This window comes from Neolamprologus brichardi, chromosome 15 (genome assembly GCF_056152115.1).
Source record: "Neolamprologus brichardi isolate AB-2024 chromosome 15, ASM5615211v1, whole genome shotgun sequence".
Classification (NCBI taxonomy): Eukaryota; Metazoa; Chordata; class Actinopteri; order Cichliformes; family Cichlidae; genus Neolamprologus; species Neolamprologus brichardi.
Genome location: NC_142118.1, coordinates 2,581,833 through 2,608,895, shown reverse-complemented (window position 1 = coordinate 2,608,895; position 27,063 = coordinate 2,581,833). Strand labels below are relative to the sequence as shown.

Sequence of the window (27,063 nt, the reverse complement as noted above, 5' to 3'; positions counted from 1 at the left end):
AAAAAAATAAAACAATTCAGATGCAGAGATTCAATAAGCTTCGAGCTATAATTCATATCATGGAAATATAAATGTTAATGCCCTCTCTTTTGTGCATGCAATGTGAAACACAAAGCACTGCAGTGAGTCATTCCTTTCTCAAATTTCTGGAACCAGCCTAAAGTTGTTGATGTAATGTCCTTAGCCCAATGAAAATAGGCCACTGAAGTCCATGAGGTGTTCACTAGCGTGTTATTCAACTAGCAGTAGGCCTTCTGGCATTTGTTCCTCTCCTTGTATGTGGAAGGGTCCCGTGGGAGAGTGAGCCGGTGGAAACGGAGAGAGGAGTTGGTGGCGGGGAGGGGGGAGACAGCGACAAAGAGGATGCTTTTAGTGTACCGAGCCAAATAAAGCACCTTTTCTCTGATAAAGCAGTGATGAAGCTAAAGAGAAGGAGACTGTGAGTGTAATAGAAGAGAGAGAGAGAGAGGGATTCAGGGGTTTGGTGCGAAGAAACAGGAGAATGAGCTAAACCTTGTGTTTCGAAAAGACGTGTCTTCGGATCATTTCTGATGTAGTGCAGGAAAAGAAAGTCGTACAACCTTGACTAAGTTGTCTCTCTGAGTATTTTTTCTCTCATCTTGTGCAATTCTTACTCTCATTCATATTCCCTCTCACTTCTCTTTGCACACTCATCCTTTCAGTGTGGTGATTTATCCCTTCATCTCCAGAGTGTCACTGAAGAGAGCCGTTTGGCTCTCCAGACTAATAACCGTCGCTGAGATGGAGAGAGGATAATGTTATTGACTTCCAAGCTAGAAAGCAGCTGGCAGTGTGTGTGTGTGTGTGTGTGTGCGTGCGTGCGTGTGTTTCCATGTGTCATGTACTGTCATTCTGGGTTGTATTTTTCTGTGTTGTTTAGATTTCTGGTGTGCGTATTTAAAATTTGTCAACATCCGTGTTGTGAAAGCTGCTTCTTTCACCAGTACACCAAACAGTTAGCTCTGCTGCTGCAAGCTTGGATTAGCATAGTTGTACTAAATGCAGACCTTGCTTCACAAATAGTAAATACCACTTTCCTCAATGACAATAATTCTGTATTTACCTCCACATGTCAGGATCAGTTGATTTGATTGCAGCCAAACAGGATTTGCTAAAGCGGCTGACATTTGTTTTTCATAAAACACCCACTCATGTCGCCATATTTTTATTATTATCACGTGCAGGAACCTGAATCACAAAAGTTTACAGCATGTGTTTAAAAAAAAAAAAAAATGTATGAAACAATGATGGTCCAGATGATATGGTGGTTCTTGCTCCTTGCTCAGAGGCTATGGTAGTAGCACTCAAAGCACTGGAAAATCTCTGTAGGCAAGGCAAGAAAGAAGAAGAGAGATGGCAGAGTTCAGAGTGAAAACAGATACAGAGACATGGTGGCTGGGCATCCTGCATCATGTTTGCTTCCACGTGATAAAGAAAGCAGATGTGAGTGTGTGAATGCTGTCAAAAAAATCCAAGCTCACCTTTTGCCTGTTGATGCTTTTGTGCATCTTTTTTATATGTCTGTGGTTGTAAATTGAGACGTACTGCATTGTAGCTTATTTACCTTCATGCTTAAAGTTTGCAATCGGCCCTGCAGTAAGGTTAAAAGGAGGAAGCTCAAGGAAGGTGAGGGTAATCCATCGCTACTCTTATCTCTTGAAGGAGCAAATCATTGCAAATGCTTGCACACACTAACACACGTGCACGCACACACACACACACGCTACCGAGTGAGAATCACATATTGTTTTGGCTACGGGCTATAACTGGTTCTAGCTGGATTTAAAGCTACAGAAGGGTTTTTTTCTTCATTTTGTCAAGCTCAATGTTAAATGTGCTTCCCTGACTCGTCTCCAGCTTTGTCCCCGAATCTCGTCTGCTCTCCAAGAAATAATTATTACACTCAGCCCTCACATATATTTGTAAAAGAGAAGGGATATACTTCTTAGTTATCTTGCCGCCCGTGCTTCATGGTTTGGCTTGAACTAAATATCCGAATGTCTGCGTGTAACCAAATTGCTGTTTCACCGCCTTCTCAAAGCGCCACGCGACACGATTGGCTGTTGAGATTAGGTCACAGATCAAGCCTGAGGTTTGGCACCTTGCTCTTCCCCGCCATCCAAATTATATTGGCTTTGAGGGCTCTTTCACAGTGAGTCATGTTTATTTCATTGTCCCTTTTATGGCACCGCTGTTCCCCTTTTAACCCCTCGCCTCCCTGCGTGCAGCTAAATGTTCTGGCAGTACACAGGAGAGTAAGTTATGGAGGTAATAAATATTAGAAGACCTCAGCTTCGACTAGGAATGTGTGCTAATCTGTTTCAAGTGCTGTAGAGGGACTTTGCCTCTCGCCCGCTCTCATCAGTTTCATCCAGGAATTGCATTAATGCTATATTAAACAATTTAATATGTCATTTAAAAACTGTTTAGTTTTTTTAAGGAACAAATGCAATGACCGGGAGCTGTCTGTGCTGTTCCTGGTTCCCAATGCTGCTTCAGATCTGTGCGTCATGTCATGTTTAAAATAACAGCACAGACAAAGATCTTAAAAGCACCACCCAGTTCGTTTCTTTATAGCTGATTCTTTTTATAATGTAATTTCATGTATAAATGCAACTATGACAGTTCATCAAACATCTGTTTGATTTATTAGCATGTCATTCCAACAGCAGCGGTAAGATCTACAAATCTACTTTTCTAATTGCGTATGCTGTGCAATCTTTAATCGGCGTGTCACGTTATCGCAACTGCACACGTTGACTCGCATGCATATGAGATGTTCGGTAAGGAGGAACTGCAGAAAAAAGCCTTCGCATTAAGCGCTGTGTTGCTGTAATTACAAGTGTGGATTTTGATGTGGGCCCACAGATTTCCCATGTGGCATTGCAAATTTAGAAACTATGTCAATATAAGCAGTAAACATGCTGAGGAATCCACGAATGTCCTCGTAAATCAAAATTAACTTGCGGTGGGATTTTATTTTTGTTGTTCTTTTTTAATTTGAATGAGTACCATTTCGCAAGTGTCGACTCTCTTGAATGAAAATAACTTCTTTTTCCTTAAAGGTCTGATGTGTAACTGCTAACTGCCAGTCCTTGAAAGTAGTGAAATTTGACAATAAGTGGCCTGGGTCTCTGGTCTCTCGCAGGGACAAGCTGGAGGCTGCGATGTGCCCGATCCAGTGTCGGAGCGGTATCCAGAGCCAAAACCTCCTTTAGTAGATGGGCCACAGAGGTGACAGGGCGCGTCCCAGTCTCAAAGTGCTCCCTCACGCCAAGTATTCGAATGTTGCATCTGCGCTGTCTCCCCTCAAGGTCTTCGGTCTTGTCCGAAAGAGCTGACACAACTTCTTTCAGATTGTGAACTTGCTTCTCCAAGTGCACAACCCGGTCCGAATACGTGTTTGCATCTTCTTCCAGGCTAGTTAGCTGGCTATGGTGGTCAGTGCAGGTAGTAGCTAGAGCATCAATCTTAGCACAAAGTTCAGTCCGCACTTCATCTATTTGGTCAGAAACATTGCTGCAAAGCGAATCGATCAGCTCATTAAGAGCTTGGCACTTGGTCTCGACTTTTGCTTCCAGCGTAAAAATTTTGGCGACTACGTTCTTCTCTGAGTTAGCTATGGCAGCCATTAGCGCGGCTGTTTCCGGGGATGTAACATTGCTATCAGTTGCCTTGGCTCCATCAGTCTTTCTGGTGTTTTTGGATCCTGACATTGTTGCAAAGTTCCCTTAGGTGATGCGCACGTTTGCAGTGATAACTCAGCTGACGACAGATAACGCGTTAGTGCCCAATGTCGCAGTATTTATTTGAAAAAATAGTATCCCCACAGAGCAACTCCACGTGTCTTTACATGTCGCTGCTCCTACGTCACCCCCCGCTAACTGCCATTCCTGCGATGTAAAAATGATTCAGGTGCGGCTGGTGACGTGTGCTGTATGTGTCGCTGCAGTGTGAATTCACTTAATTAATCGAGGTTCTCCTGCATGTGGACAGGAGCAAAACAGCACGCCGCTGCTGTGTCATTTCAAATAGTAGCGCTCAGAATATCTACGTAGCTGTTCCACTCGTTAAACAAGTCAAATGATTTTATTAGCAAAAGCCTCAAAATAAGAGGTGACATTTGGGTTTGGAGCTGAAACTGTGGCAGTAAAACTAATGATAAGAGTAGCGTGCAGCTTCATGCTCCGTGGCTCTATCCACAGGCAGGTTGGAAACTGACAGAGACTGATGTGGTGAGGTGGAGACACAGCCGGGCTTCTGACAGGAAAGATAATAGCCAATAAGGCAACGCCACTCTGGATGACTGACAGGCTCCAGGGAAGGCCTTGCCTTCCCGCAGTCCTGCTCCATGGAGCAAGTCTCTGCTTAGATATAAACATGATGAGTAGACACACATGCACAAAGGCACACGCTGAGGACTTCTCAATCCAAAGTGACATTTCACCGACTACACAAATTACTGAAGGACAGCTTATTATGAGTTTGTGTACTAGGGCTCAGTCTATAGTGTACATACAGTGATTCCAGTATGCTTTTATTACTCATTTTAAATTGAATTAAATTTTAATCTGATGACAATACAAAAGAAAAAGCATTATATTAATGACATGAAAGAAAAAACACTCAATTTTGATCAAACAGCCTTTCATCAATCCTTACATCAAATTAGATCACGGACGGCTTTTAGTTTTGGCTAAACTTTAGTTTGTAAAGATAAAAATGTCATGATAAAAAACATAAATGATTATTGACATTTACTAACAAATTAAATATGTATAATGAATAGGGGTGGGGGAAAAATCGATACTGTGTAGCATGGTGATATTTTGTTTGCTAATAATGTATGGATACAGGGACAGCAGAAATCGATATTTTGTTACAAAAAAGGTTTTTGTGCTCTGACTTCAGAGCATGTTGATCCTTTTTCTGAGCAAGAATCCTGACATTCCTTCACTGTCCAAATGTGTTTAACTTTTTTTGGCAGCAATAAACATGACAGTTTACTTATTTTAATTTAAGACATGTTTTATTTTAATTAAGTTTAAAACTTTTTTATTTAATGTAAAATTATATTTTGTTTTAATTTACTTTCAAATTCTTCAGTTGCTGAAGGGGCTGCATAGTTTTCATAAACTGCATAGTTCAGAATAGCTATAATTGTACCAGATGGTTGATTCAGTTAAGTTGGACTAGACTGTAATACAAACCGTTCAGTTTGTCAACAATAAAACTGAAATGAGAGAAAGACTGAGTGTGAGACTTTGATATTAGATAAAATGAATATTGATAAAATTTACCTTTATGTACAGAATCTGAATATCGCAAAATATTTTTAAAAATTGCAATAATATCGTATCGTGCGTCAAGTATTGTGATAATATCGTATCGTGGGACGTATGGTGATTCCCACCTCTAATAATGAATTCACAAAATTGAACTATATCACCAACTAAAACTAGGCTGCAGAACTTGGGGGATATGAAACAGGCTACTGAATACTGAGCCGCAGATGGATATGGAAATGAGACAAGAGCCTAATCTGATTGGATGACGTGTAAATCTGTAAGAGTTAGCGATACTGCCATGTGTGCACAATCTAAAGGATTCTTTCATTGACACAACAGTGGATGGATGAAGTTCTTACCTCAATTACATTGAGGACCTCTGAATTCCAGCTTCAGACATTCTGCATGTTTGCTTGCTCACATTTGTGGCGATTCTCATGAGCGAACAACAACCCCTACACAGAGGAGCAATGGCGTTGCTCTTTTATGTAGCAAAGCCATTTGATTTTAAGATAAAGGGGTTTGAGTGGACTTAGAATAAAGTATGTGTTAATTAGGGATTCCCCATATTGCCTAATTATTGGTACTCGGCTTTTTCACTAATATCAGGCTGCTGGCATAGATGATGGCTTATAGACAAGAAGCTACTTTTAGCTGCTCCCTCATCACAGAGGACGGCCATAGTGATAGTTCCACATTTTTTGATTTGGCAGCGTTTTATGCCCAAAGGGCGTTTGTGTCTCTGGTTGGAATTGAAATGGCGACCTATTGACCTATCAAATGTGTTTGCTGTGAAACATTCATAAGAAAATCAAGACATTCTTACAGTCTACAAATCTTTAAAATAAGCTGAATGTCAAATAATCTAAGTGAAGGATGGATTGTAGTCCTTTTACTCTATTTATATCCAACAGTTTGAATCCCAAGCAGAAAACCCCTCCTAATTTTTATGGTACATGTAGCATATATGTCAAACCAACACAGATGCAGAGTGGTGAAAGTTTATAAAGACGCTGCCATGCAGAGCAGTGGAGAATATGAAACCAATGCAATGCTCACCGCCGTCACTTTGCATTTGGGTTCAGGATGGCAGCTGTCAGGCTGACGCAAGAGTCGACATTGGAGAGACACTCTGTCAAAGATCGTTTGATTGTTAAAGGAATAATAGCGACTGCAGATGACGCCATAATATCATAACACACACTTATAGACATTAAAAAAAACAAAAACAAAAAACCTGCAGTGCATAATGATTCAGTCAGTATGTGAAAGTGTTAACCAGATGCTAAAAACACACAAGTAAAGAGCTAATGACGTCAGCTAAATGTAAAACCTCAAACTGTGTCAGGATGTCAGGACTTTGGATGCATATTGCAGATTTAAAGTCAGAAGCATGGCTCAGGTGTCTTTCTTTTTGTGTTTGTTTGATGAAGGTTTCCACCGTTTGCAATTTCTGTTCAGTTTCTCAATAACTATCACTGCCTGTTATGCTCTGTGTGCACGTCATAACTGCATTATGCTGTCACACTCGGCACAACAAGGTACAAAAGTTGAAAATTAGCAAAAGGTTAAATGTGCAGCACATCTATTGAATGTTCTGCACAGGAATTAAGAAAAATAGTGCTAACTAACAGTTAATGTAGCTATCTTAGCAAAGCATTGACATTGATATATTGCTTACAGAGGCCACTATTTACTGCTTTGCACTAAATCCTTCAGTAGAGTCATGCTTTACTTACTTTTTTAAATTTAAATTTAAATTGCATTTAACAAAGTCAATCAACTCTTATCAGTACATAAGACTTCCCCGTGATTTTAGCCAGGTAATGCAGACATATAACTTTGGAAAGCCAACGTTAAAGGGAGCGCCACGTTCTGAGATTTCTACTCTTTATTGTATACCATCACAGACTCGTAGTGGTACTTAATAATGGGAATGCAGGATTTCTCACTTTCTCCCCTTTGCAAGCTCATCTTCAACCTCCACCTCCTCGCTCCAGCATTCGCTCCGCACAATTGCCTCAGTTGATGGGATTGGACCTCAGGCGCCTGCCCCCATTCTTCAGACACCCTCCATCCCTCCATCGTTCACTCCCACCATTCGCACCATCCCCCGGCTGTCATTCCAGACCTCATCGCTCACTCCATGGAGACTTTACCATCAGGAGCCAATAAGGAGCTTCACACACACACACACAGACGTAGAAAAACACATTGAAGGTGACAGTGACTGTTTCAATCGGTAGCTGGAAAGAAGCCTCTGGTCATGTCTAAACTAATGCAGATAAATTAAACAATAAAATGTATCTGTCCAAACATCAGATCCTTTTCCTTTGGACACACAGTACAAACGTGAAATCTTTCACATTCTTCTTTTGCCCATTTCGCTGCAGCTCTGTGTCTTTTCTGCAGTTGCTTGAAGAGTAGCTACATGTCATTCTCTCATGGTATCATGGGAGAAGTAGCATTTTTAAATGTTACGCTTGAATAACTCATGAGAGTCATTTTTAGTCATTATAATTATATAATAATTTATAATTAAGTCATTATAAATTCAGAAGACACAAAACGACACAGTATGTGTGTGCACGTGATTTATTCCAGTGCCATATTCCCTCTGCTCCTAGTGCTGCTTTTTGACTTTACTGAATCCTGAGGGGAAAAAATTCTCTATATCTGGTAATGCTACATTATATCTATCATCTAATTTAGAACTTTTTCAGTTGCCCTTTGACCCTTTAAGCATAATTTATACAACTATGTTGAATCCCTGCATCGTTGTTGCTTGCATTTCTACGTATGCCCTCTTGTGTCTGCGCTGCTCGGCCATCATAAGTGAAACTGAGCTGCTGATGTTGGCACTAATACACTTTGAAGTTAGTTGTTACTTTTACTGAAAAGCAGTATACTGTCCATGGCTAGTAAAAGAAAAAACATGGTGTAATAATCAAACTAGATTCTGTACAGTTACATCCTATTCAATTTTTTTCAAGAAAGCCTTTCTGCTTTTGCCAATCAATAATATGATCCATAAATAAAGCATTGATGCTAATGCTGTGTTTATGAACCATATTACCAAACAGTCTGATTCTGGTTGACTTCGGTGTCACTGCAACGTTAAGTTACATTTCTGGTACTCGTCATAGCTTTAGCTCTATGTCATAGATTTAATGCAGCACTGTTAATCAAATCAGCACTATTAGTGCTTACAGAATTGCTACAGAGAAAGTTTGCATGTATATTATTAAAATAGGAAATGCTAAATCTATTTCACATGCAATAAGTGAAGTGGTATAGTATAGTGGTAAAATATAAATTAGTTTTGCTGCTACTAATTAAAGGCATGTGGGTGTTTAAGCACATAAGACTGCCCATGCATCCTGTGTATTTTATCATCATCATTTGTAGTATGATAGATAATCTGCTGTTATTTTTATGTTTTATTATTTTCATAAAAATAATCAAGAAAATGTCCCACAAATTGAATTTGCGCTCCCATGCAGACACTACAGAACAGGGGTGAGTAACTCCAGGCCTCAAGGGCCGGTGTCCTGCAGGTTTTAGATTCTCACACCTGAATCAAATGATTAGTTCATTACCAGGCCTCTGCAGCACTTAATTTAGCCATTTAAATCAGCTGTGTTGGATCAAGAACACATCTAGAACCTGCAGGACACCGGCCCTTGAGGCCTGGAGTTCCCCCACCCCTGCTACAGGACTTTGAGGGTAAATAATTGAAATAGCCCTTGGCACTGACCGTTAAAACCATGGATACACACATGACTTTATTCTTACATGAGTCTCTACAAGTAGTTTAAATGGTTTAGTATGCATATCTCCAGCCAATAAAGAGAAACACCAATATCATCTGGAGCTTGCTCTCCTGGCAGTTTGTGATAATGAAATTGCCCGTCCAGTGAGAATAATATGGTGTTCCCGCTTAAGTGTAATATAAAAAGGAAGCTGTTTGCTCTGCTGCCCTTCCATGTGCATCACTTGCCTTCCTACCAATAATGAGCCACATGCTCTCACAGTCAGGATGTTGCATTCTTTTAAGTCTGCCTCGTTTCTCCCTTCAGCAGTTTCTATTGCGTGAAGCATTTTGAAGTTGAGAGGGCTTTATTTTATTCATACTACGTGGTAAATATTGCAGTAAAATGAGCATGTACTTCTGTATAAGTAATGATGGTTTTGAAACTCTAAATGAAACATGTTTTTTTTTTTTTTGCAGTGGGAGATCTTAGATACTAATTTAAACAAGCCATTCATTGGGGACGGTACTTTTGCAGGGATGATCTTCCGAGTGTAAAAGGTATCGTGGAAAGTGTTGGATTGGCAGAGTTATTTGTGTTTTCTGAGAGGTTAAAGGAGGTAAGGAGAGACGGGGATTTGGTGATGTGTTATCAGGTGCAGTAATGAAGAATCGCAAGCCGGAGGGACACCTCCTCACTGCTAGTCTTAACACACAGTGTCACTTTGTTTCTCTGGAGAGCCATTGGTAGCGTCTCTGTCTCTCCTTGCTTCCATCTGCCAGTCTCACTCTCCTGCTCCGGCTCTCTCCATCTTCCAATCTCTGCTTCCTTTTTTCTTTTTTTTTTTTCCATCTCAGTCTCTGCTTCCATCTCTCACATCCTTTTGTCCTAGACTCTTTTTGCTTCCGCTGTGTCACTTCTGTTTATGTTTATCTCTCTCTTTGTCTCGCTCTTTGTCAGTCTTCCTTTCTCAATCTGTGAGCGCAGACATCAAAGGCAGTCTCAGACAGGCCGTCTGCCACGGCTTCACAAGGTTACATGAAATACGAGATGAGAAAAGAAGTGTCGGGGTGACAGTTCAGTTTAACTTCTTAGATATGTCGTGTGGCATCTTTAAAGCTGTCGTGAAAAGGACGCACTAAATGATTTTTATGTGTAGTTTTTGTCTTGCAGATAAATCCCTGAAATCTCACACGTGTTGCTTTTTTCGCTGCATTTTTGGATTCTGAATGAATGTAATTGTTGCAAAGAGTACGTCGGTCATAATTGGCCGGTGAAATATTAGCATGGAACACATTTCCCACCAAATCTCCCTCCAACATAAGCCTTTCTGACAGTGCTGCGTGCTTTTGAAGAGAGACATCACCCACGGTGCTCCAAATTCATTTGACATGTGATGGCTCACCACTGAACCAGAGCCGCACAGTTGTATAGTTAGCATTAGCCTTGCACAGCAGTAGCAAACCATATGGTTCATATTGTTTGGGGTTTTCTGGCTAATTTGGGCTAAATGTAGTCTTTTAGCCTGTTCTCACATATTAGGGAAGGAGGTGCAAAGTGGTAATGATTTTTAGGCTCATTTTCTTTTGAGTGGATGCAACCTTGGATAATCCCTAAGAGTACCCCACAAATGCTAGTAGCAGATACTTAAATCTTCTATGTTTAAGTTTCAATCTTCAGGCTTGTTTATCTGAAAACACAGTGCAAACATGTATTTGATGTGTCACACATCCTGTTCACTTTGCCAGTAAAGTGTCCTTGGGACTGGTGGTCATGCTTACTACCCAGCTCGCTTCCTTGTGAGGTTTGGGGGTTTAGTGGCTCTGCAACTGTAAGTGAGGATTTTTGCCACAATCACAAAGTCTCAAATCTGATTAACATCATCTGGTTTCCCTTTTATATGTTCCAAGTCTTTTTGCCAACAAACGATAAAGGGCAGTTTGGCGTCTCGCAGCGATCCCGAGTTGGCTGAAGGTTGTGGGCAGTTGTTTCATAAGACCCTTGAGGTCAGACTGGCGAGAATTCAGCGCGTGTGTGACAAGAGGAAGCGGAAGAAAATGGGAGATGGTAATGAAGGAGCTAATTGCTTCCAGTGGATTTTGAAATCGAACACCAACCCCCAGTGCATACACCAGGCATCACACAAATGGAATATTGATGACTAAGGCGAAAATGAGAGAAAATGACCCCGCTATGTGATCAATATGAAAGCCACAGATCTGTGCAGAACATGTCTCAACAGGCAATACATTTCCCCTGGTCTTTATGGATCCGTATACACTTACCGCAAGCTTTGTATTGCTGCACAAATAATACATATCAATTTGCACTCTCTATTATTCAGAGCAACAATGCTATATTAATGCCTTTTTACAGCTTTACAGGAACTTTGTAATTCCATCATTGTAGATAACGCTGTAACATATCATAGTACGGTAAGCTTCCATTTGGAATTTACTGTCAGTGTAATTTATGATAAACTAGCTTTCACATACACATATATACATTTTCATTCATTTTTTTTTTGCTAGCTGTAGATTCAAACTATATAGAAACTTGTTTAGCTTAGAAACACAACACCTATCCTGTAAACCTTGGGTTTGATATAAACATAGAATACTGTTGGTATAATAATAATGTTGACCTCTAATTTTAAAAGAGACATTTAAGGGACACAGTACATATATTTTGACAATAATTTTAGATCCTAGTATACATTGTACCCTACTGGATTCACATGTCGGTCAGCAGTGTTGATGAGTAACGGAATACATGTACCGCCGTTACGTATTTAAAATACAAAATATGAGTAACTGTATTCCGTTACAGTTACCGTTTAAAAAGGTGGTATTTAGAATACAGTTACTTTGTTGAAATAAATGGATTACACGGCGGTACTTCCCTGTTTCATATTGTGGCGGGTCAGGACTGTTTGGGTTTTGTTTGACAGCTACGTTCTGTTGTTCCAGGCGGCAGCGTTACGGTTGCCATGGTTACAGGGTGACTCTCTCTCTCTGCGTGTTTCCTGGGTGAGAGAGCGCCTGTTGTTGTTGTGCTAAGCTAATAGGCAGAATGCTACAGGCATAGCCCTAAAGAATGTAGCATCATAGGCAGTGTAGTCCGTGCTGCAGGGAGAATGGACTGCCATACCCGTTATGTGTCTGTGAGCGAGGGAGGGAGAAAAAGGAAAAGTACGAGCTGTCATCGAGCAAAAACGGGAGCTGGAAGCATGTAAATATAATAATAACCACTGCAGCCAAGAAGAGAGCCTGACGAGCCCAGCTGTAAGTAAGCTATTAAGACTCGACTGTGTTCGTGTTTTCCTCGAAACAATAAGTTCCGTTGGAGCAGCCTTTCAACGCCTCTCTCTGTCTCAAACTTGACCCAGACAACAAAGTAAAGCTAGTTTTCGGCCGACACAGAACCCAAGGTATTAGCCAGAGGTCCCTTTACTATGGTTCGGAGCCGCGGACCTTCAGTAACAGTAATAAATCACAACAATAGTACATACATGTAGTTGTAAACAGCATGATAATATATTAAGTAATCCAAAGTATTCAGAATACGTTACTCTCATTGAGTAACGTAACGGAATACTGGGGCATGTAATCTGTAGTGGAATACATTTTAAAAGTAACCTTCCCAACACTGTCGGTCAGGCTGATCATTTACCCTCAAACTTCTGCCTCCATAATTATTCGTTCATAATGTAAATTAAAAAGAAATGAAACTTGCACATAAGATGATGAGCATGATTGCATTTTATCTGCCATCAGTCGTTACCGATATTAACATGATAAACATTTTGGTCGACATTAAAATGTTGACCAAAAGTTTAGGAATTGGCAACATTATGTCAATATGATACATCTAAGGCCCCTCAGTTTCCCTCGTTTCTTTACATATTACTAGGAAAATAATAAAATAAATGAGAAAGTTTAGTGATTTATTGAAACGAGGGATAAACGGAAATAAATAAATGGAAGAAAAGAAAAAGCTGATTCTAATGAGCTAAGTCCAATATTTGTTATGATCACCCTTATTGTTCAACACAGCCTGACTTATTATAGGCTTTCTTGTAATTTCTTTAATCAAGAATAGTTTTCCAGGATTCTTAAAAAACATTTCAGAGCTCGTCTTTGCACGTTTGCTGCCTTTTGTTCTGTTCTTTGCCAAGATGATCCCTAATTAGTAATCAGTAATGCTGAGGTCCGGGTTCTCGGGAGGCCGATCCATAACTGATCATTATGGATGTTTTTTCATCCTGGTATACTTTTACTGTCGTGCTTATATAATAGTCCGAACAGGTACAAAGAAACAGTCTCTCTAAGCTTGTTGTGCAATTTGAGCAGCATTCCTGAGATAGCCGACCTAATTAACGTGTGCTGTATAGTAGAGGGATGTTGCCATGACAATAACCTTTCTACCTTAGGTCAAGGGAGAGCATACTAGATCAGGTGTCTGGAGATGATCTAAAGGATAACACTGCTGCATGCCTACAAAGAAAGCTTGTACACAGAGGTACTTTCCGTGTACCTTTCGGTTTCAAATCACACGTGTTCTTCGTTTAAATGTGTTCATTGCTGTTTATACAGTAGAAAGGTTGCTTAGTATTCAAGTGAGAACAACTTCAAGGATAATTGATTTGGAAAAGTGAAAGACGCAGCATTTTATGAGTCTCAATCAGTTGGGAAAATTCAGCCCTGTAACCATTTTTGCTGTCAGTTTGCCGTGCAAGAGGCCTTCAGGCAAAATGTGACAGAAGGCCTCTCTCAGTGTAGCTGTGTTTGTAACAGAACATATAGTGCTGGCTCTGTCTGATGCTACTGTTAATGTTCAATAAAGCCAACCGGAGCGAGGGGCTTGACTCATTTTATTGCTGTGGATGTAAAAATCAATATTTTATTAATAATCTGAAAGTGTTTTGAAAGAAATTACTGGGGGGGAGCTTTTGGATGCGACATGCCGCTGTCTGTTTTTCTTCAGTTATTACAACACTATCGTTTTGATTTTGATGCCCAGCACAGTATAAAGCTGTTGCGAAGGCAAGGCAAGGCAAGGCAAGTTTATTTGTATAGCACAATTCAACAACAAGGTGATTCAAAGTGCTTTACAGAGACATTAGAAACAAAAACAAATAAAAAGCATGATTTAAAATTGATTAAAACAAGCAAACAAACTAACTAATTAACAAACAAACAAACAAACAAACAAAACAGTATATAAAATCAAAACAGATAAAATCAGAACAGTAGATAAAATCAGTAGTTAAAGTGTAAGTTTTGAGTGCGGATTTGGTGCTTTATTCAAATGCAACTGAAAACAGGTGAGTCTTCAACCTGGATTTAAATAAACTGAGTGTTTCAGCTGATCTGAGGCTTTCTGGGAGTTTGTTCCAGATATAAGGAGCATAAAAGCTGAATGCGGCTTCTCCGTGTCTGGTTCTGACTCTGGGAACTGATAAAAGACCAGATCCAGATGACCTGAGGGATCTGGAAGGTTCATACTGGGTCAGGAGGTCACTGATGTATTTTGGTCCTAAACCATTCAGAGCTTTATAGACCAGCATCAGAACTTTAAAGTCTATCCTCTGACGGACAGGCAGCCAGTGTAAAGACCTCAGAGCTGGACTGATGTGGTCCACTTTTTTGGTCTTAGTGAGGACTCGAGCAGCAGAGTTCTGAATGAGCTGTAGTTGTCTGACTGATTTTTTAGGTAGACCTGTAAAGATGCTGTTACAGTAATCAAGCCTACTAAAGATGAATGCATGGACTAGTTTTTCCAGGTCCTGTTGGGACATCAGATCTTTTATCCTTGATATATTCTTGAGGTGATAGTAAGCTGATTTTGTTATTGTCTTAATGTGTTTTTCTAAGTTTAGGTCTGCATCCATCACTACACCCAAATTTCTCGCCTGGTTTGTGGTTTTTAGGTGTATAGACTGAAGTTCTCTGGTGACCTGTAATCGTTTTTCTTTGGCGCCAAAGACTATTACCTCAGTTTTGTTTTTGTTTAGCTGGAGAAAATTGTGACACAACCAGTCATTAATTTCCTCAATGCATTTACCAAGAGCCTGTACAGGGCCTTGGTCTCCTGGTGACATTGTGATATATAATTGCGTGTCATCTGCATAGCTGTGATAGTTTATTTTGTTGTTGTTTATAATCTGTGCCAGTGGGAGCATGTAAATGTTAAACAGAAGGGGTCCCAAGATGGAACCTTGGGGAACTCCACATGTGATACTTGTCTGCTCAGATGTGAAGTTACCTATTGATACAAAGTATTTCCTGTTTTCTAAGTATGTTTTGAACCAGTTTAGTACAGTTCCTGAAAGACCTGTCCAGTTCTCCAGTCGTTTGAGTAATATGTTGTGGTCAACTGTATCAAATGCTGCACTGAGATCCAGTAAAACTAAGACTGACATTGTTCCACTGTCTGTATTCAGACATATGTCATTGAACACTTTGGTCAGAGCGGTTTCAGTGCTGTGGTTCTGTCTAAAACCTGACTGGAAGGCATCATAGCAGTTATTCTGTTTTAAGAAGTAATTGAGCTGTTGAGAAACTGCTTTTTCAATGATCTTACTTAAAAATGGGAGATTTGAGATCGGCCTGTAGTTGTTCATTTGTGTCTTGTCAAGATTGTCCTTTTTTAGTATAGGTTTTATTACAGCCGTTTTTAGTGATTCTGGAAACACACCTGATAATAAAGAAAAATTAACGATCTGTAACAGGTCTGACTCTAAAGTCTTTGAGACCTTTTTGAAAAAAAAAAAAAAAAATAAATAATATATATTATATTACATGAATATACAATCAGGCGAGCTTCTCCACGCTGTCAGTGCTGGTGTAATTTCTAAGATGAGATGCATAAAATCAGTAGAGATGGGAGGAGGGCTTTTTTTTTGATCCTCCAATGTATATTCTTTTAGCTCTCTGTGTTGTGCTGTCTCAGTGGTAATAATGGGTTTCTATTTATTCCCCCGGCACATGGATGAGGGCTTTCACAGTTCCTTTGTTTCCTCCCATACTATTTCCTCCTGTTTCTTCGCGCAGTGCAAAGACACGAGTTTGACATCCCACAGCCTCACTCCCCTTTTTCATTTGTTTCTATCTCAGTATTGTCATTCTCATCCTTCCCTCCTTTCTGCCAGCTTCTCAGCACCGCTCCCTCATGTTTACATATTGCCTGATCCGAAACAACAAAACTGAAGCTCGCAGCGCTCGTGCGCTCCCCCTCTCTCCCTTTTCCTTTCTCGGCTTTCTTCTTCCACATTTGTCCATCACGACTTGTCTGCGAGTAACACAAAGGAAGAACCGCAGGACAGTGAGGAAATGAAATGACACATTGAAATGCCTTTTGTTGGCAGGTAGCATTGTAGTTACCGTCACAGCAGTGCCAGAGCAGTTAGTAGGTTTGGTTCATGTTGTTCTTGAGGTAGAAATTTCTGAAAGGTGACACCTTGAACAGCGCGCCTTCGGAGGAGGAATTATGTAGTCGCTGCAGGCTGCTGTTGCCAGCTTAACACAAATGATAGTGAGGGTGTCTCTATTAGATTCACCCACACCTACATTGACCGTGCAGCACAGAAAGCTACACTGAGAAACTGGGATAACAGATTTCTAGAGTCCTCCCTTTCCCCTCACTCCTCCAGCCCTCGTCGTTTTCCGTCTCCAGCTGTCTCACCTTACTTTTAGCGTCGATTTGAAAAAATGGGCTCAGGAAGTCACTTTGCAACAGCCGAGTGACATAAAACTGTAAAATCAGACTAAGTTTGATTTATGCGCCCCATTAGCGGGGAATAGTGTTCCATCATAAGTAGCCTGTCTGTCTGGAGGCTGTACGCGAAACCCAAACCCACGGTCGTACAGATAGGATTTTACGATCTCAGCTGAATGATGGGATTATCATAGCTGTAATTATAGTGCATTGTGTATGTGTGTGCTTGCCTGATGGAAGCTTTTGTGCAACATGCAGCGGTTCCCTATTTACTCAGGCTGACTCACGATGAATGAAGAGAACAACACTCGTGCTTGTTTCATGTTTAGGAGATTTTCTAACAAACGGCAGAATAAATGCGGTAACGACCTGCTGTAGTCTCGTGGAAGAGTGCGATGAATCACAGCACGGCACCGCAGCAGGGGGCTTAGCTGCTAGACGTTAACGCCGAGCCTCGTCGTCTGTCAGAAGATGCATAACGCCCTGAAAGTAACACTTTGCTTCTTTTCCCTTTCCCATTCAGCGAGGGAGGAGAACGTGGCCACCTTCCGCGGCTCGGAGTACTTCTGCTACGACCTGTCGCAGAACCCCATCCAGAGCAGCAGCGACGAGATCACGCTGTCCTTCAAGACCTGGCAGCGCAACGGCCTCCTCCTGCACACGGGGAAATCCGCCGATTATGTCAACCTGGCGCTGAAAGACGGGGCGGTCTCGCTCGTCATCAATCTAGGTTCTGGCGCTTTCGAGGCCATCGTCGAGCCGGTCAATGGAAAATTCAATGACAACAGCTGGCACGACATCAAAGTGACACGCAACCTGAGACAGGTAATCGGGGGTAGCGGCGATGGACGGAGTTCGGAGACACAGTTTTGTTTTGTTGTTTTTGCTTTAGATGAGCTGCTTCTGAGAGCTTCTGAGAGGGAGCTGGGATTAAGAATGTCACTTTGTTCTGATTGGTTGTCATTCCATTGCTACAATTCAGACAGATGCCATTATACTTTTACAGAGATATCTTTTATTTTAATTTAATGTCATTGTCTAATTTCTTTCTTTCTTAGCAACTAGTCAATAAGAACATGGAAAAGCAGTCCGCAGCATATTCTAGGTACCGTCTTTCTAGGTGTTTTCCTGTCTCCTGTTTAGCGGCGTATTGAACTTGAGCTCCCTGTGTTGTCAAATTAAAGTTATCAGATATTTCTGTTTTGCTTCACATTCCTCTAAGATGACACTTCCGTCAGGCACTGTCACTATCGCTTTCCTTTGGGAAACTGTTCGTATGCTTGTGTAGACTACACACTTCCACTTTAAAGGCAGACACAGTGTTTGCCTTTCAGCTGTCCATTAGCGCTGTATTTATAGCACAGATGATCGTCAGGCTTTTTAAAGGCAGAGATACATCTGTATGGCATAAACAGAATTAGTAATGCAACATGTATTGTTTCCTATCATATTATAGTAATTTATAATCAGCTTTTCGGTTAAGTGCATACATTAGATCTGTCTACAGGCAGCTATATAAAGAGTGGAGGTAGTAGCAGCGACACGTGTGCGTTCGCTCATTGTGTCGGCCGACCTTTAGTTTGTCGGCAAGGTGAGACAGCCTTTCGTGTTGCTCTCAGAGCAGCGGAACAAGTAAGTGGTGATTTTCTGACCCTCCCTGACAGTAAGCTTTTGTCCCACAGGTTAGTAAATAGTTGTTGCTGAGAATCCCAACAGGATAGCCCGCAGTTTAGAGGTTAGAAGCTAAGAGTCAAGGGCTGCTGGCCTGCTTTCTCTCTTTCTTTCTCTCAACAGATCTGTCTTTCTATCATTTTCTTTCTTCTTCTTTGAAAGGCACAATTTGTTAGACTACAGGTGAAAGAAACACTGCAAGATTTGTGGGATTTAAGCCGTCCTACACAAATTTGATGTGAAAGTCCTCTCTGTGGTCCTCGTTGATGTTTCCATGTAGGACTCTGGTGTCGAATACTTGGCTAGGATGGCACGATGCCTCGGATCTCTGGCAAATCGCGCAGTGTTTATTCACTGTGACACTAACTCATCCATGATATAAGTCATTTTTACTACTAACCAATATCTAACCAACTAATGTACTAACTAACATCCTAATTCCTCATCGTTGGTTTTGGTTTTTCTTTTCTGTCCATCCTTATTAACAACCTTTTTTGTTCACTATTCTTTTGATTTCCTTTCTTCCCCTTTTTCTGGAAAGCAATCAGGCATTGGACACGCTATGGTAAACAAACTACATTGTCTGGTAGATATCATTCTTATTGTCTTTTTTTTGGGTTTGCCGTGTGTCCCCCCCCCCCTCTCTTCTTTTATTCGTTCTCTTTGAGTTCCATCCTAGACACTCTTATCAAAAAATGAGGAGATGGGTTTGTATTACCAGGCAATTCTTTCTTCGCTTCTTCTCAATTTCCTCCCTGACCTGCCAACAACCTCCTTCTTTACCCCACAATCCCCATCCTGTTTTTTTTTCACTTTGGCTTTTACTTTTTTCTCTTTGTTTCTTCCACATTACTGCAGATTTACGACAAATAAAAATAATTGACTTCTTTGCCTTTGTCAGGGCAACTTACTTTTTATTTTTATTTTTTTCACACAAAAAGTCCCCATTTTTTGTGAGGACTGTCGTCCAGAACTGACAGAAGCTTGCCACAATCCCAAAGATGGTGACCTCGACAACGGGCCCTAAAAGAGAAACGATCAAAAAATGGCAACCCCTAACCTTCATTGCGGGAGCTCTGACAGTTGTTTCCAACACACAGTGACGCATGGCATGCCCACACCTCATTGACCTGTCATCACCCAAAGTCATATAACAAACATGTCACCCAGAATAACCACTAACACTCTAATTCATCCGCTCACCTTCCACCTATCACCTTCTCATTCACTTTGCCCTCCCCGTGTGTGTTTTCGTAGCATGCTGGTGAACGTGACGTTCTGTGTGTTTTGACTAACTCCGATCACCCTTGCCCCCGGGCCCATATGCGTAACATATCCAAGAATAAGCAAACTGATCTAGGATTATTGGTCTGGTGTAGTGACACGGGCACTGCAAAGCATGACACCTGAGCTAAACCTGATCAAAGATCAGCATGAGCTATTCTGAGAGTGTATATGAATATGGGCTCTGGTCTTGATTGTGCACGAGCGCAGCAACCTGTGTGGCTTGCCCCAGCTTTGTATGGCACCATCGATCCACTTTCCCCCCTTACATGTCCAGTTAAGTGTGTTTAATTTGCCTTCTAACAGTGATGACCTTGGTTTGCACATGGACGTGGTGTGAAAAGCCTTCCCTTTGTTTTGCATGTGCGTGGGTCTATACATGTAGTCGTCTGCAAGAGAGGCGAGAATGTGACGATCGTTGGCGTGAGAGAGAACGTGTGGAGCGAGTGAGGACGTGCGTGTGCACGTCTGTGTGTTTAAGTGCAGTCACATAGTGTACTGTAAATGTCTGTGTCTGCAGTTACAGATAAATCCCGAAACCTAAGACAAGTGGAATCAATTTGTCCTTGGTTTGAACATTGTACTAACCCTCCCCCAACCTGAAGTTTCAGAACCAAACCTAGAATCCATTCTCTTACTCCCATCAAAGATAAAGAAAATATGCCTCTGCCATATTTTCTTTACCTGTCCTGTGAATCCTATGGCAAAAATTCCATTAACAAAATCAAAAAACGCTGTCTTATCCAAAGGTTCAATGAAAAACCAACCTATCGTCAGGAGTCTTATAGCTCGTTTTGAATGCAGACCAAGGAAGGAGGTGTGTTGTATCCGCAGCATAGAATCCCAGAGTGTAATAGCTTGGCTTTGGCTATGTGTTGCCCCTCAACAGGTCACAATCTCTGTCGACGGGATCCTCACCACCACTGGCTACACCCAGGAAGACTACACCATGCTGGGATCCGATGATTTTTTCTACGTGGGCGGGAGCCCCAGCACTGCAGACCTGCCTGGATCTCCAGTTAGCAACAATTTCATGGGCTGTCTGAAAGAGGTAGGAGGGGCTCGAATGGGAAAATAGGTGCATTATCAATTAGCGTACCATGCTGGTACTTCACGCTCACGCTCTCTCAATCTGCGCAGTTGTTTTCAAAGTGTACAAAATAATAATCATTATACTGGCCCTGAAAAGAAAGAGAAGAAGAAAAAAGAAAATTACATTATCAATTAAAGCTGCTGTGTTGGCAGAGGGAGTATCAGACTTTCAATATTCGCCCCCTTAATCTAATTCATAACACTTACTGCAGTTTGTATGTGAGAAAATATTCCAAAATTGCTTCTGTCACATGTAATTTGCAGCATCAGCTTGAGTGCGCTGCTAAAACGCCTCCCAATGGGCGGCAATCTGAAAGAAATATTTGCTTATGATGAAATACGAAAACGCATTGTTGTTTTGGGACATTTAGAATGTATTTGCTGGCTCTTTGAGTTTGTTAGAACCAAAAGATATATAAAGTACCCCATGATTTTTATTCTGCTCACCATTACTTCTCCTGCAGCCAGTAATAATAATAATAAAGTGCGGGCTGGTGGCTTTTCATGGCTGTAAAAAAGTCTGCATTGATTCCTGCACTTCAGCAGCACCGTCAGGAATAACCTTCGCATTTTACTTGTGATTCAGTTTGTCTTTATATAATGATACTTCTTATTATAAATGATATTTTATTGCTTTTTTAAAGGTATTTCTGAGCTCTTACTGGGCGGTTACACTATTCTGTTTGAAGGCTGTACTTTTCTACACTTAAAATCTTTTTCTGTTTTCATATGATAACATTAAAGCTTCTGCTTTAAACTGTTGAAATGACAGAAAACCAACTCCTCATGATGGGACTCCTACCTGAAAACTGTTGCCATAGTTATAGCACCAGTGCCGAAAACGTGAATAACAACAGTGGTTCTGAAAAGATGCAGGCAGTCGTTCAGTGGGGGATATAATTATTTAATCCCCTGCTGAATTTACAAGTTTGCTCACTTACAAATAAATGAACAGTCTCTCGTTTTTATGCTAGTTTCATTTTAATGGAGAGAGACAGAGGGCGCCAATATGGAGCCCGAATTCTGGCTGTGATATAGGGGATCAAATACTCAATAGATGTTTCTCTCTATTAAAATAAAGCTGCCATAAAAATTAGTGACTGTTCACTTATTTGTGAATGTGTGAAAGTGAGAAAACTTACAAATTCAAGCAGGGAGTCAAATAATTATTTCCCCCACTGTACATAAAACACAAATTGTGGCTCCGCAGTGTAGTGGTTAACACACTCTTCATCTTAGACATGAAAGAGACACATTCCCAGTGTCAGTCCCTAGCCTAGATGAACGCGAGGGTTGCATTAGGAAAAACATCTGTCATAACGACTGTGCTGAATCTAACATGTCCAAAATGTCGATAGGGCTGATTTATAGGCCAATATTAGCCATTTCCTGGTGCGTTAGTATTTTGGATTGTTATCTGTGTATCTGTGGTTTGCCATAACATGCAGTATTTCAATAAGAGGTAACTATTAGCTGGTATTTTATTATTGTATCTATTGGTATTACTGTTTCCAATGGCAGATGCATGAAAATTAAAACAATAAAGAGAGGACAGGAGAAACACCCTTCAAACCTGTTAAGAATGTTGACATTTCCCAGTTTTTCCACCAGAGGGCACTCTGTAACATCCCTGCTGGCAACGTGTGTTTGGAAGCCACACACAGCGGACACAAACACAACAACCAGCTAATCTCAGCAGAGCTGGGCTAACTCTACTTGGATAAACAATGACACATAAAACTGTTTTAGGAAATCTGGTTATTTTTCATGGTTCTGATATATCGAAGTGTCAGATTGTTGTTTCTTGGTCCAAAAAGACATGCCAATGGAATAGTGACTTAAATTGGAGTTTATAAAGGCCAGCAGAGAGCGACTCCTTCAGTTGCCCAAAAAAATATAGTCGTATAGAAGACTGAGTCATTTGGCGTACTGCTCATTTGACCTGTGAACCTAATGAATTTTTTCGGTGAGTTTATGATCTCAATTACGAATTTTAAGCGTTATTGAACACATCATCATGTCCATTTTGTAAATTATGTTCTCATTAGTGTCCAAAAGGATTATAAAGCAGAGCATGCTTTAGTTCTATGATTGACAAGTTATTATGTGAGAGTGCAGTGTCCCTCAGTTACCCAATCAGATACATCAGTCCCTTGTCATATCCTATTTCAAAGCACCAAGATGGCGAGAACCAAAATATACAGCTTTAGACTAGAAAGTGAGGTCTCACTAACCAAAGGGGACCTCCCCGTGGCTCTCTCCATCAGTTTTATCCAGTTTATGGAAATATTATACAACCTCATTTCTCACAGGACTCCCTCTATCCTCTCATCCAGGCTGTTTTTCTCTTCCATTACAATCTTCTCAATTTTGACAAGGGCTAGTAAAGTGTGTGATGTGCTGGCAAACTCACTGGGCCACTGTCCAACTTGACACACACACACATGCAGGTTTGGGTGACGGCTAAGGGGAAGGTCACCTTGTCTGGACTGTTGTATGTTTCGACTGAGTGGCTCAGATTGCTGTTCCTTTAGTCATTACCACCCTGGCTAATGCGTCCCTCATCAGCCCTCAAAGTGCCATGACCCTTTGTGTGTGACTCTCATACACACAGATACATGTTTATGGAACATGCTCTGTGATTAAATAGTTTTCAAGCTTTTGATTGATTGCCAGTGTTTGTTTTAGCACCAATGTGCCGAAACGATACACAGTAGAGAGAAGAGGACTTATTCTACTTTATTTTTATAGATTAATTAATGCATTAATGGGCTACCTGGCATGCAGCAAGAAGGAGTGATCAAAATAACCAAAGCACATATCCTGTTATAAAAATACTCTTCCTAGCTGCGTCGTGTTTCCATGAAAAATGAGCATCAGTGTGTATATTGTCTTTTTTGCAGCCTGTGAAAATCTGTTGATGTTTAGTTCGTGACAGTACTTTACAAAGCATGAAACATAAATGAGCAGTTTGGCCAGTTTGCTGCAAAGCAAGTCTCTCTACAGCGTTACTGGTAGTCTAAATACAGTTCGAATTTTTTGTATCAAAGCAACACAGAGTGGATAACAGTAATATCTGTGTGATGGATATCAGGGAATGTACCTGGATCCACTGTGTTTTTTCCAAAGCTTGCAGTTCAGTGTTTGACTCATTAATTGAATATTGATTTGTGAACACAAACGTGTCTCCTGTACTCTGCAAGTTAGGCATAATTGTTTGGATTTCAGTCAGGACGGCTATAATCGAAAGAAGAAGACCAGTGTTTGGCAAGAGGTATGACACTGATTAAGTCAGGAGGAGCATTAAAGAGGAGCTGGTGTGGATGTGAGCTGCAAAGTGGCTTGCAGTTGTGCAAATTGCTAAAGCAGCTTAAATGTTGCTTTTTATAAGATTCGTGAGATTTGCAGAATGGATGTGATGATGTGGCTGTCACCAAGATCAGCTGAGCTCCAGGATTGCAGCTGAGTTTGGTTTTGTGTTTTTGCTTAATCTGATTGTAGATTTTTGGGTATATTTCATTACCATTGGTGCATTACCTTAAGAGCCAGTACACAAGGCATTCAGTAGGTACAAATGTGCATTCTGAGTGGCTGCTGGAACTATTCAGTGTTCAGTGCCAAAAACCTTATGATAGCTTCAGAAACAGAACGTTCACCTTCAGAGTAAAAAGTTGTGACTTACTGCTGCAAACTAATCTGCCATCGTCCAAAAGTTGATTCTGTTCATCTGGACGTTTTCAGTGGAAGAAACGTTTCGTCACTCATCCAGGTGACTGCAGGTTTCAATCTTATAAACAGTGCATCTGCATAATGACTGAAACCAGCCCACTGAAGGAACAATAGGCTGGGAGGTCAGTTCCTTCATCATGATTATGCAAATTGTCATGACCATTGATCAACAACCACTGATCAAAGTCAACTGATCAATGGCCATGAGTACCATTCACAGAGAGTTGGGGAATGGCTGCAATCACAGCATTGAAAGATGGCGATCTGCCAGTGACCAAAGCAATCACCAGGAGGTTTTTGGTGCAGCACCCTCTTTGTGACCTCCTGCAACCACTTGCCAAACGGTTGGGGAATGCACGTTACTAGCAGCAAGTAGCTGTCAGTAACGCGATGAGTGGTCTCTACATCTTTGCCACTGAGGTCACACCAAGTCAGCAAGTTACCCATCTTCAGATGTAGGCAAAAATGACAAGCCCACAATACTTTATTAATATTAATATTAATATGTTGTTAATATTAATAATGTATACTTTATTAATCCTGTAGGAAATTACTTAGTCCTCTGCATTTAACCCATTCACTCAGTGGGCGGCTACCGGGGAGTAGTGTAAAAACGGTACCTTGCTCAAGGGGTACTTCAGGGTAGCCGTTCGCTCATGGGGCAGACACTCCACCTACTGAGCTATCCCTGCCCCCTAAAACTGAAGGGCCACAGGTAGGAGTTGAACCCGCGCCGCCCACTGTCAGGGCGCCTGCTCATCTTGCTTGAGCTAAACCGGCGCTCATTAACCATGTGTGTTATGATAACTCGTCGTATCTCAAATGTCAGTCAGTCATTTATTTATTCCCCAAAATTGTCCACCCTGCTTAAAATTATTTATACATAAAAAAAAAAAATAGAAAAATATATGAATGAACTGTGTAGTATAATAGTGCTAAAGCGTGAAAGAGTTCCCCCGCCCATTTTAAATAAAGTGATTAATGACAACGAGCAATACTTACTGCTTGAAGCTGGATTACTCTGTTTGGGGGGGGGTTTGGCCTCTACATAATAATAATAATAATAATAATAATAATAATAATAATAATAATGATGTTATTATTATTATTATTAACAACAACAACAACAACAACAACAATAATAATAATAATAATAATAATAATAATAATAATAATAACTTTTTTTATAGGCACTTTTGAGACCCTCAAGATCACCTTACAATAGTACAATAACAGTAAGAACAATACAATATAATAAAATATTGTACTCCATAGCAAGATTGGATTTCGGGAAATATTTTTGCCCTTTTTAGAAAATAAAATAAATAAAACCAACACGTTTGCTAGGAGGTCCTTGTTGGTATATAAAGAGACAAGGATCCATTTAAAATCTTAACACGGACAATGCAAATCTATTATTCTCTGTCCTTCCACCACTTGTCGAGGAAATATCTTTTCAGCTGTTAAATCTTCATCAGCGGTCATCGGCTAGTTTCTAATTGGAAACACCCCAAACACTGTCTCTGAGAAAAGCCACCAGGCTTTTAAAGAAGCCGATAAATAGCCTGCATATCTCCTGAGCCACGATGTGGAGACGGTTGTATAAAATGTTTGTTTCCATTATTATCTCAACAAGCGTGACTCAGCATTAGCTGGCACTTGAGTGTTAGGTGCAGAGAATCACGAAGTGATTCACAGTGTGTTTGGTTAGTGGTAGTGTCATGTGATGCTCAAGTGTTCATCATACATAGCTCCATTAAGTGGGCACGATGCCAGCTGCTACTCAGCACCGTGCAAATTGCTCACAAGTGGCACCCTGATCTCCCTTTCATACTCTTATTCATTAAAGGTATTTCTTTGATTGTTCCATTAGTCCCACATTGTACGCATGTGTGCATTTCCCCTGCGTGCGCTCCCTGTGTATCATCCCTTTGTCTCTCAGCCTCTCTCTTGTTGTCCGTATTTATTCCTTCCTGCCCCCTCCGCCTCTTCCTGTGGATTCAATATCCTCACATAATGAGGGAATGATTCAGTTGAGTTTGGCCCGCTGCTCAGATCAAGATGCGTCAGTGTTTCTGTCTGTGTGTGTAATGTCTGGCTCGAGCACTTTGAACTGCTGGTGAAGCAGGAATGTTGGTCTCTGTTCATTGTGAGACTTTTTAGAAATTTTTTTCAAAGAACACCTTTTTAAGCTGATGAATACGCTGGCGGAGACATGTGTCGCCACAGCGAGCAAATGCTTCCTTTTCTTGTCTGATAACAAAAGAGATACCTGCGTGCCGCCATCACAACCGCTGTCCTGTTCAGTCTTCGCTGCACTCATCTGCGCCCGTAGGCTACATGGGATCTCATCCATACACGATGCAAGCACACATGTCCCACCCACGCTCGTGTTCCGCCATGTGGGCCGCGGTGTATCACGTGACCGACTGGCCAGTGGGCACACTCTGGTCAGCCTGATGTTTGGTAGTGCCGTGCAGTCTGTGCCTTCTGCAGCCCCTTTGAAC

At 41.0% G+C, this 27,063-nt stretch overlaps 1 protein-coding gene across 1 annotated transcript in view; it reads left to right on the top strand.

Moving 5' to 3' along the window:
* Window positions 1-27,063, top strand: part of nrxn3b (neurexin 3b) — a 346,576-nt gene that overhangs the window by 65,356 nt on the left and 254,157 nt on the right. The window contains exons 6-7 of the mRNA XM_087852476.1: window positions 17,304-17,605; window positions 20,625-20,786. Coding sequence (XP_087708602.1) covers window positions 17,304-17,605; window positions 20,625-20,786 — 464 coding nt within the window. The remainder of the gene's footprint in view (window positions 1-17,303; window positions 17,606-20,624; window positions 20,787-27,063) is intronic.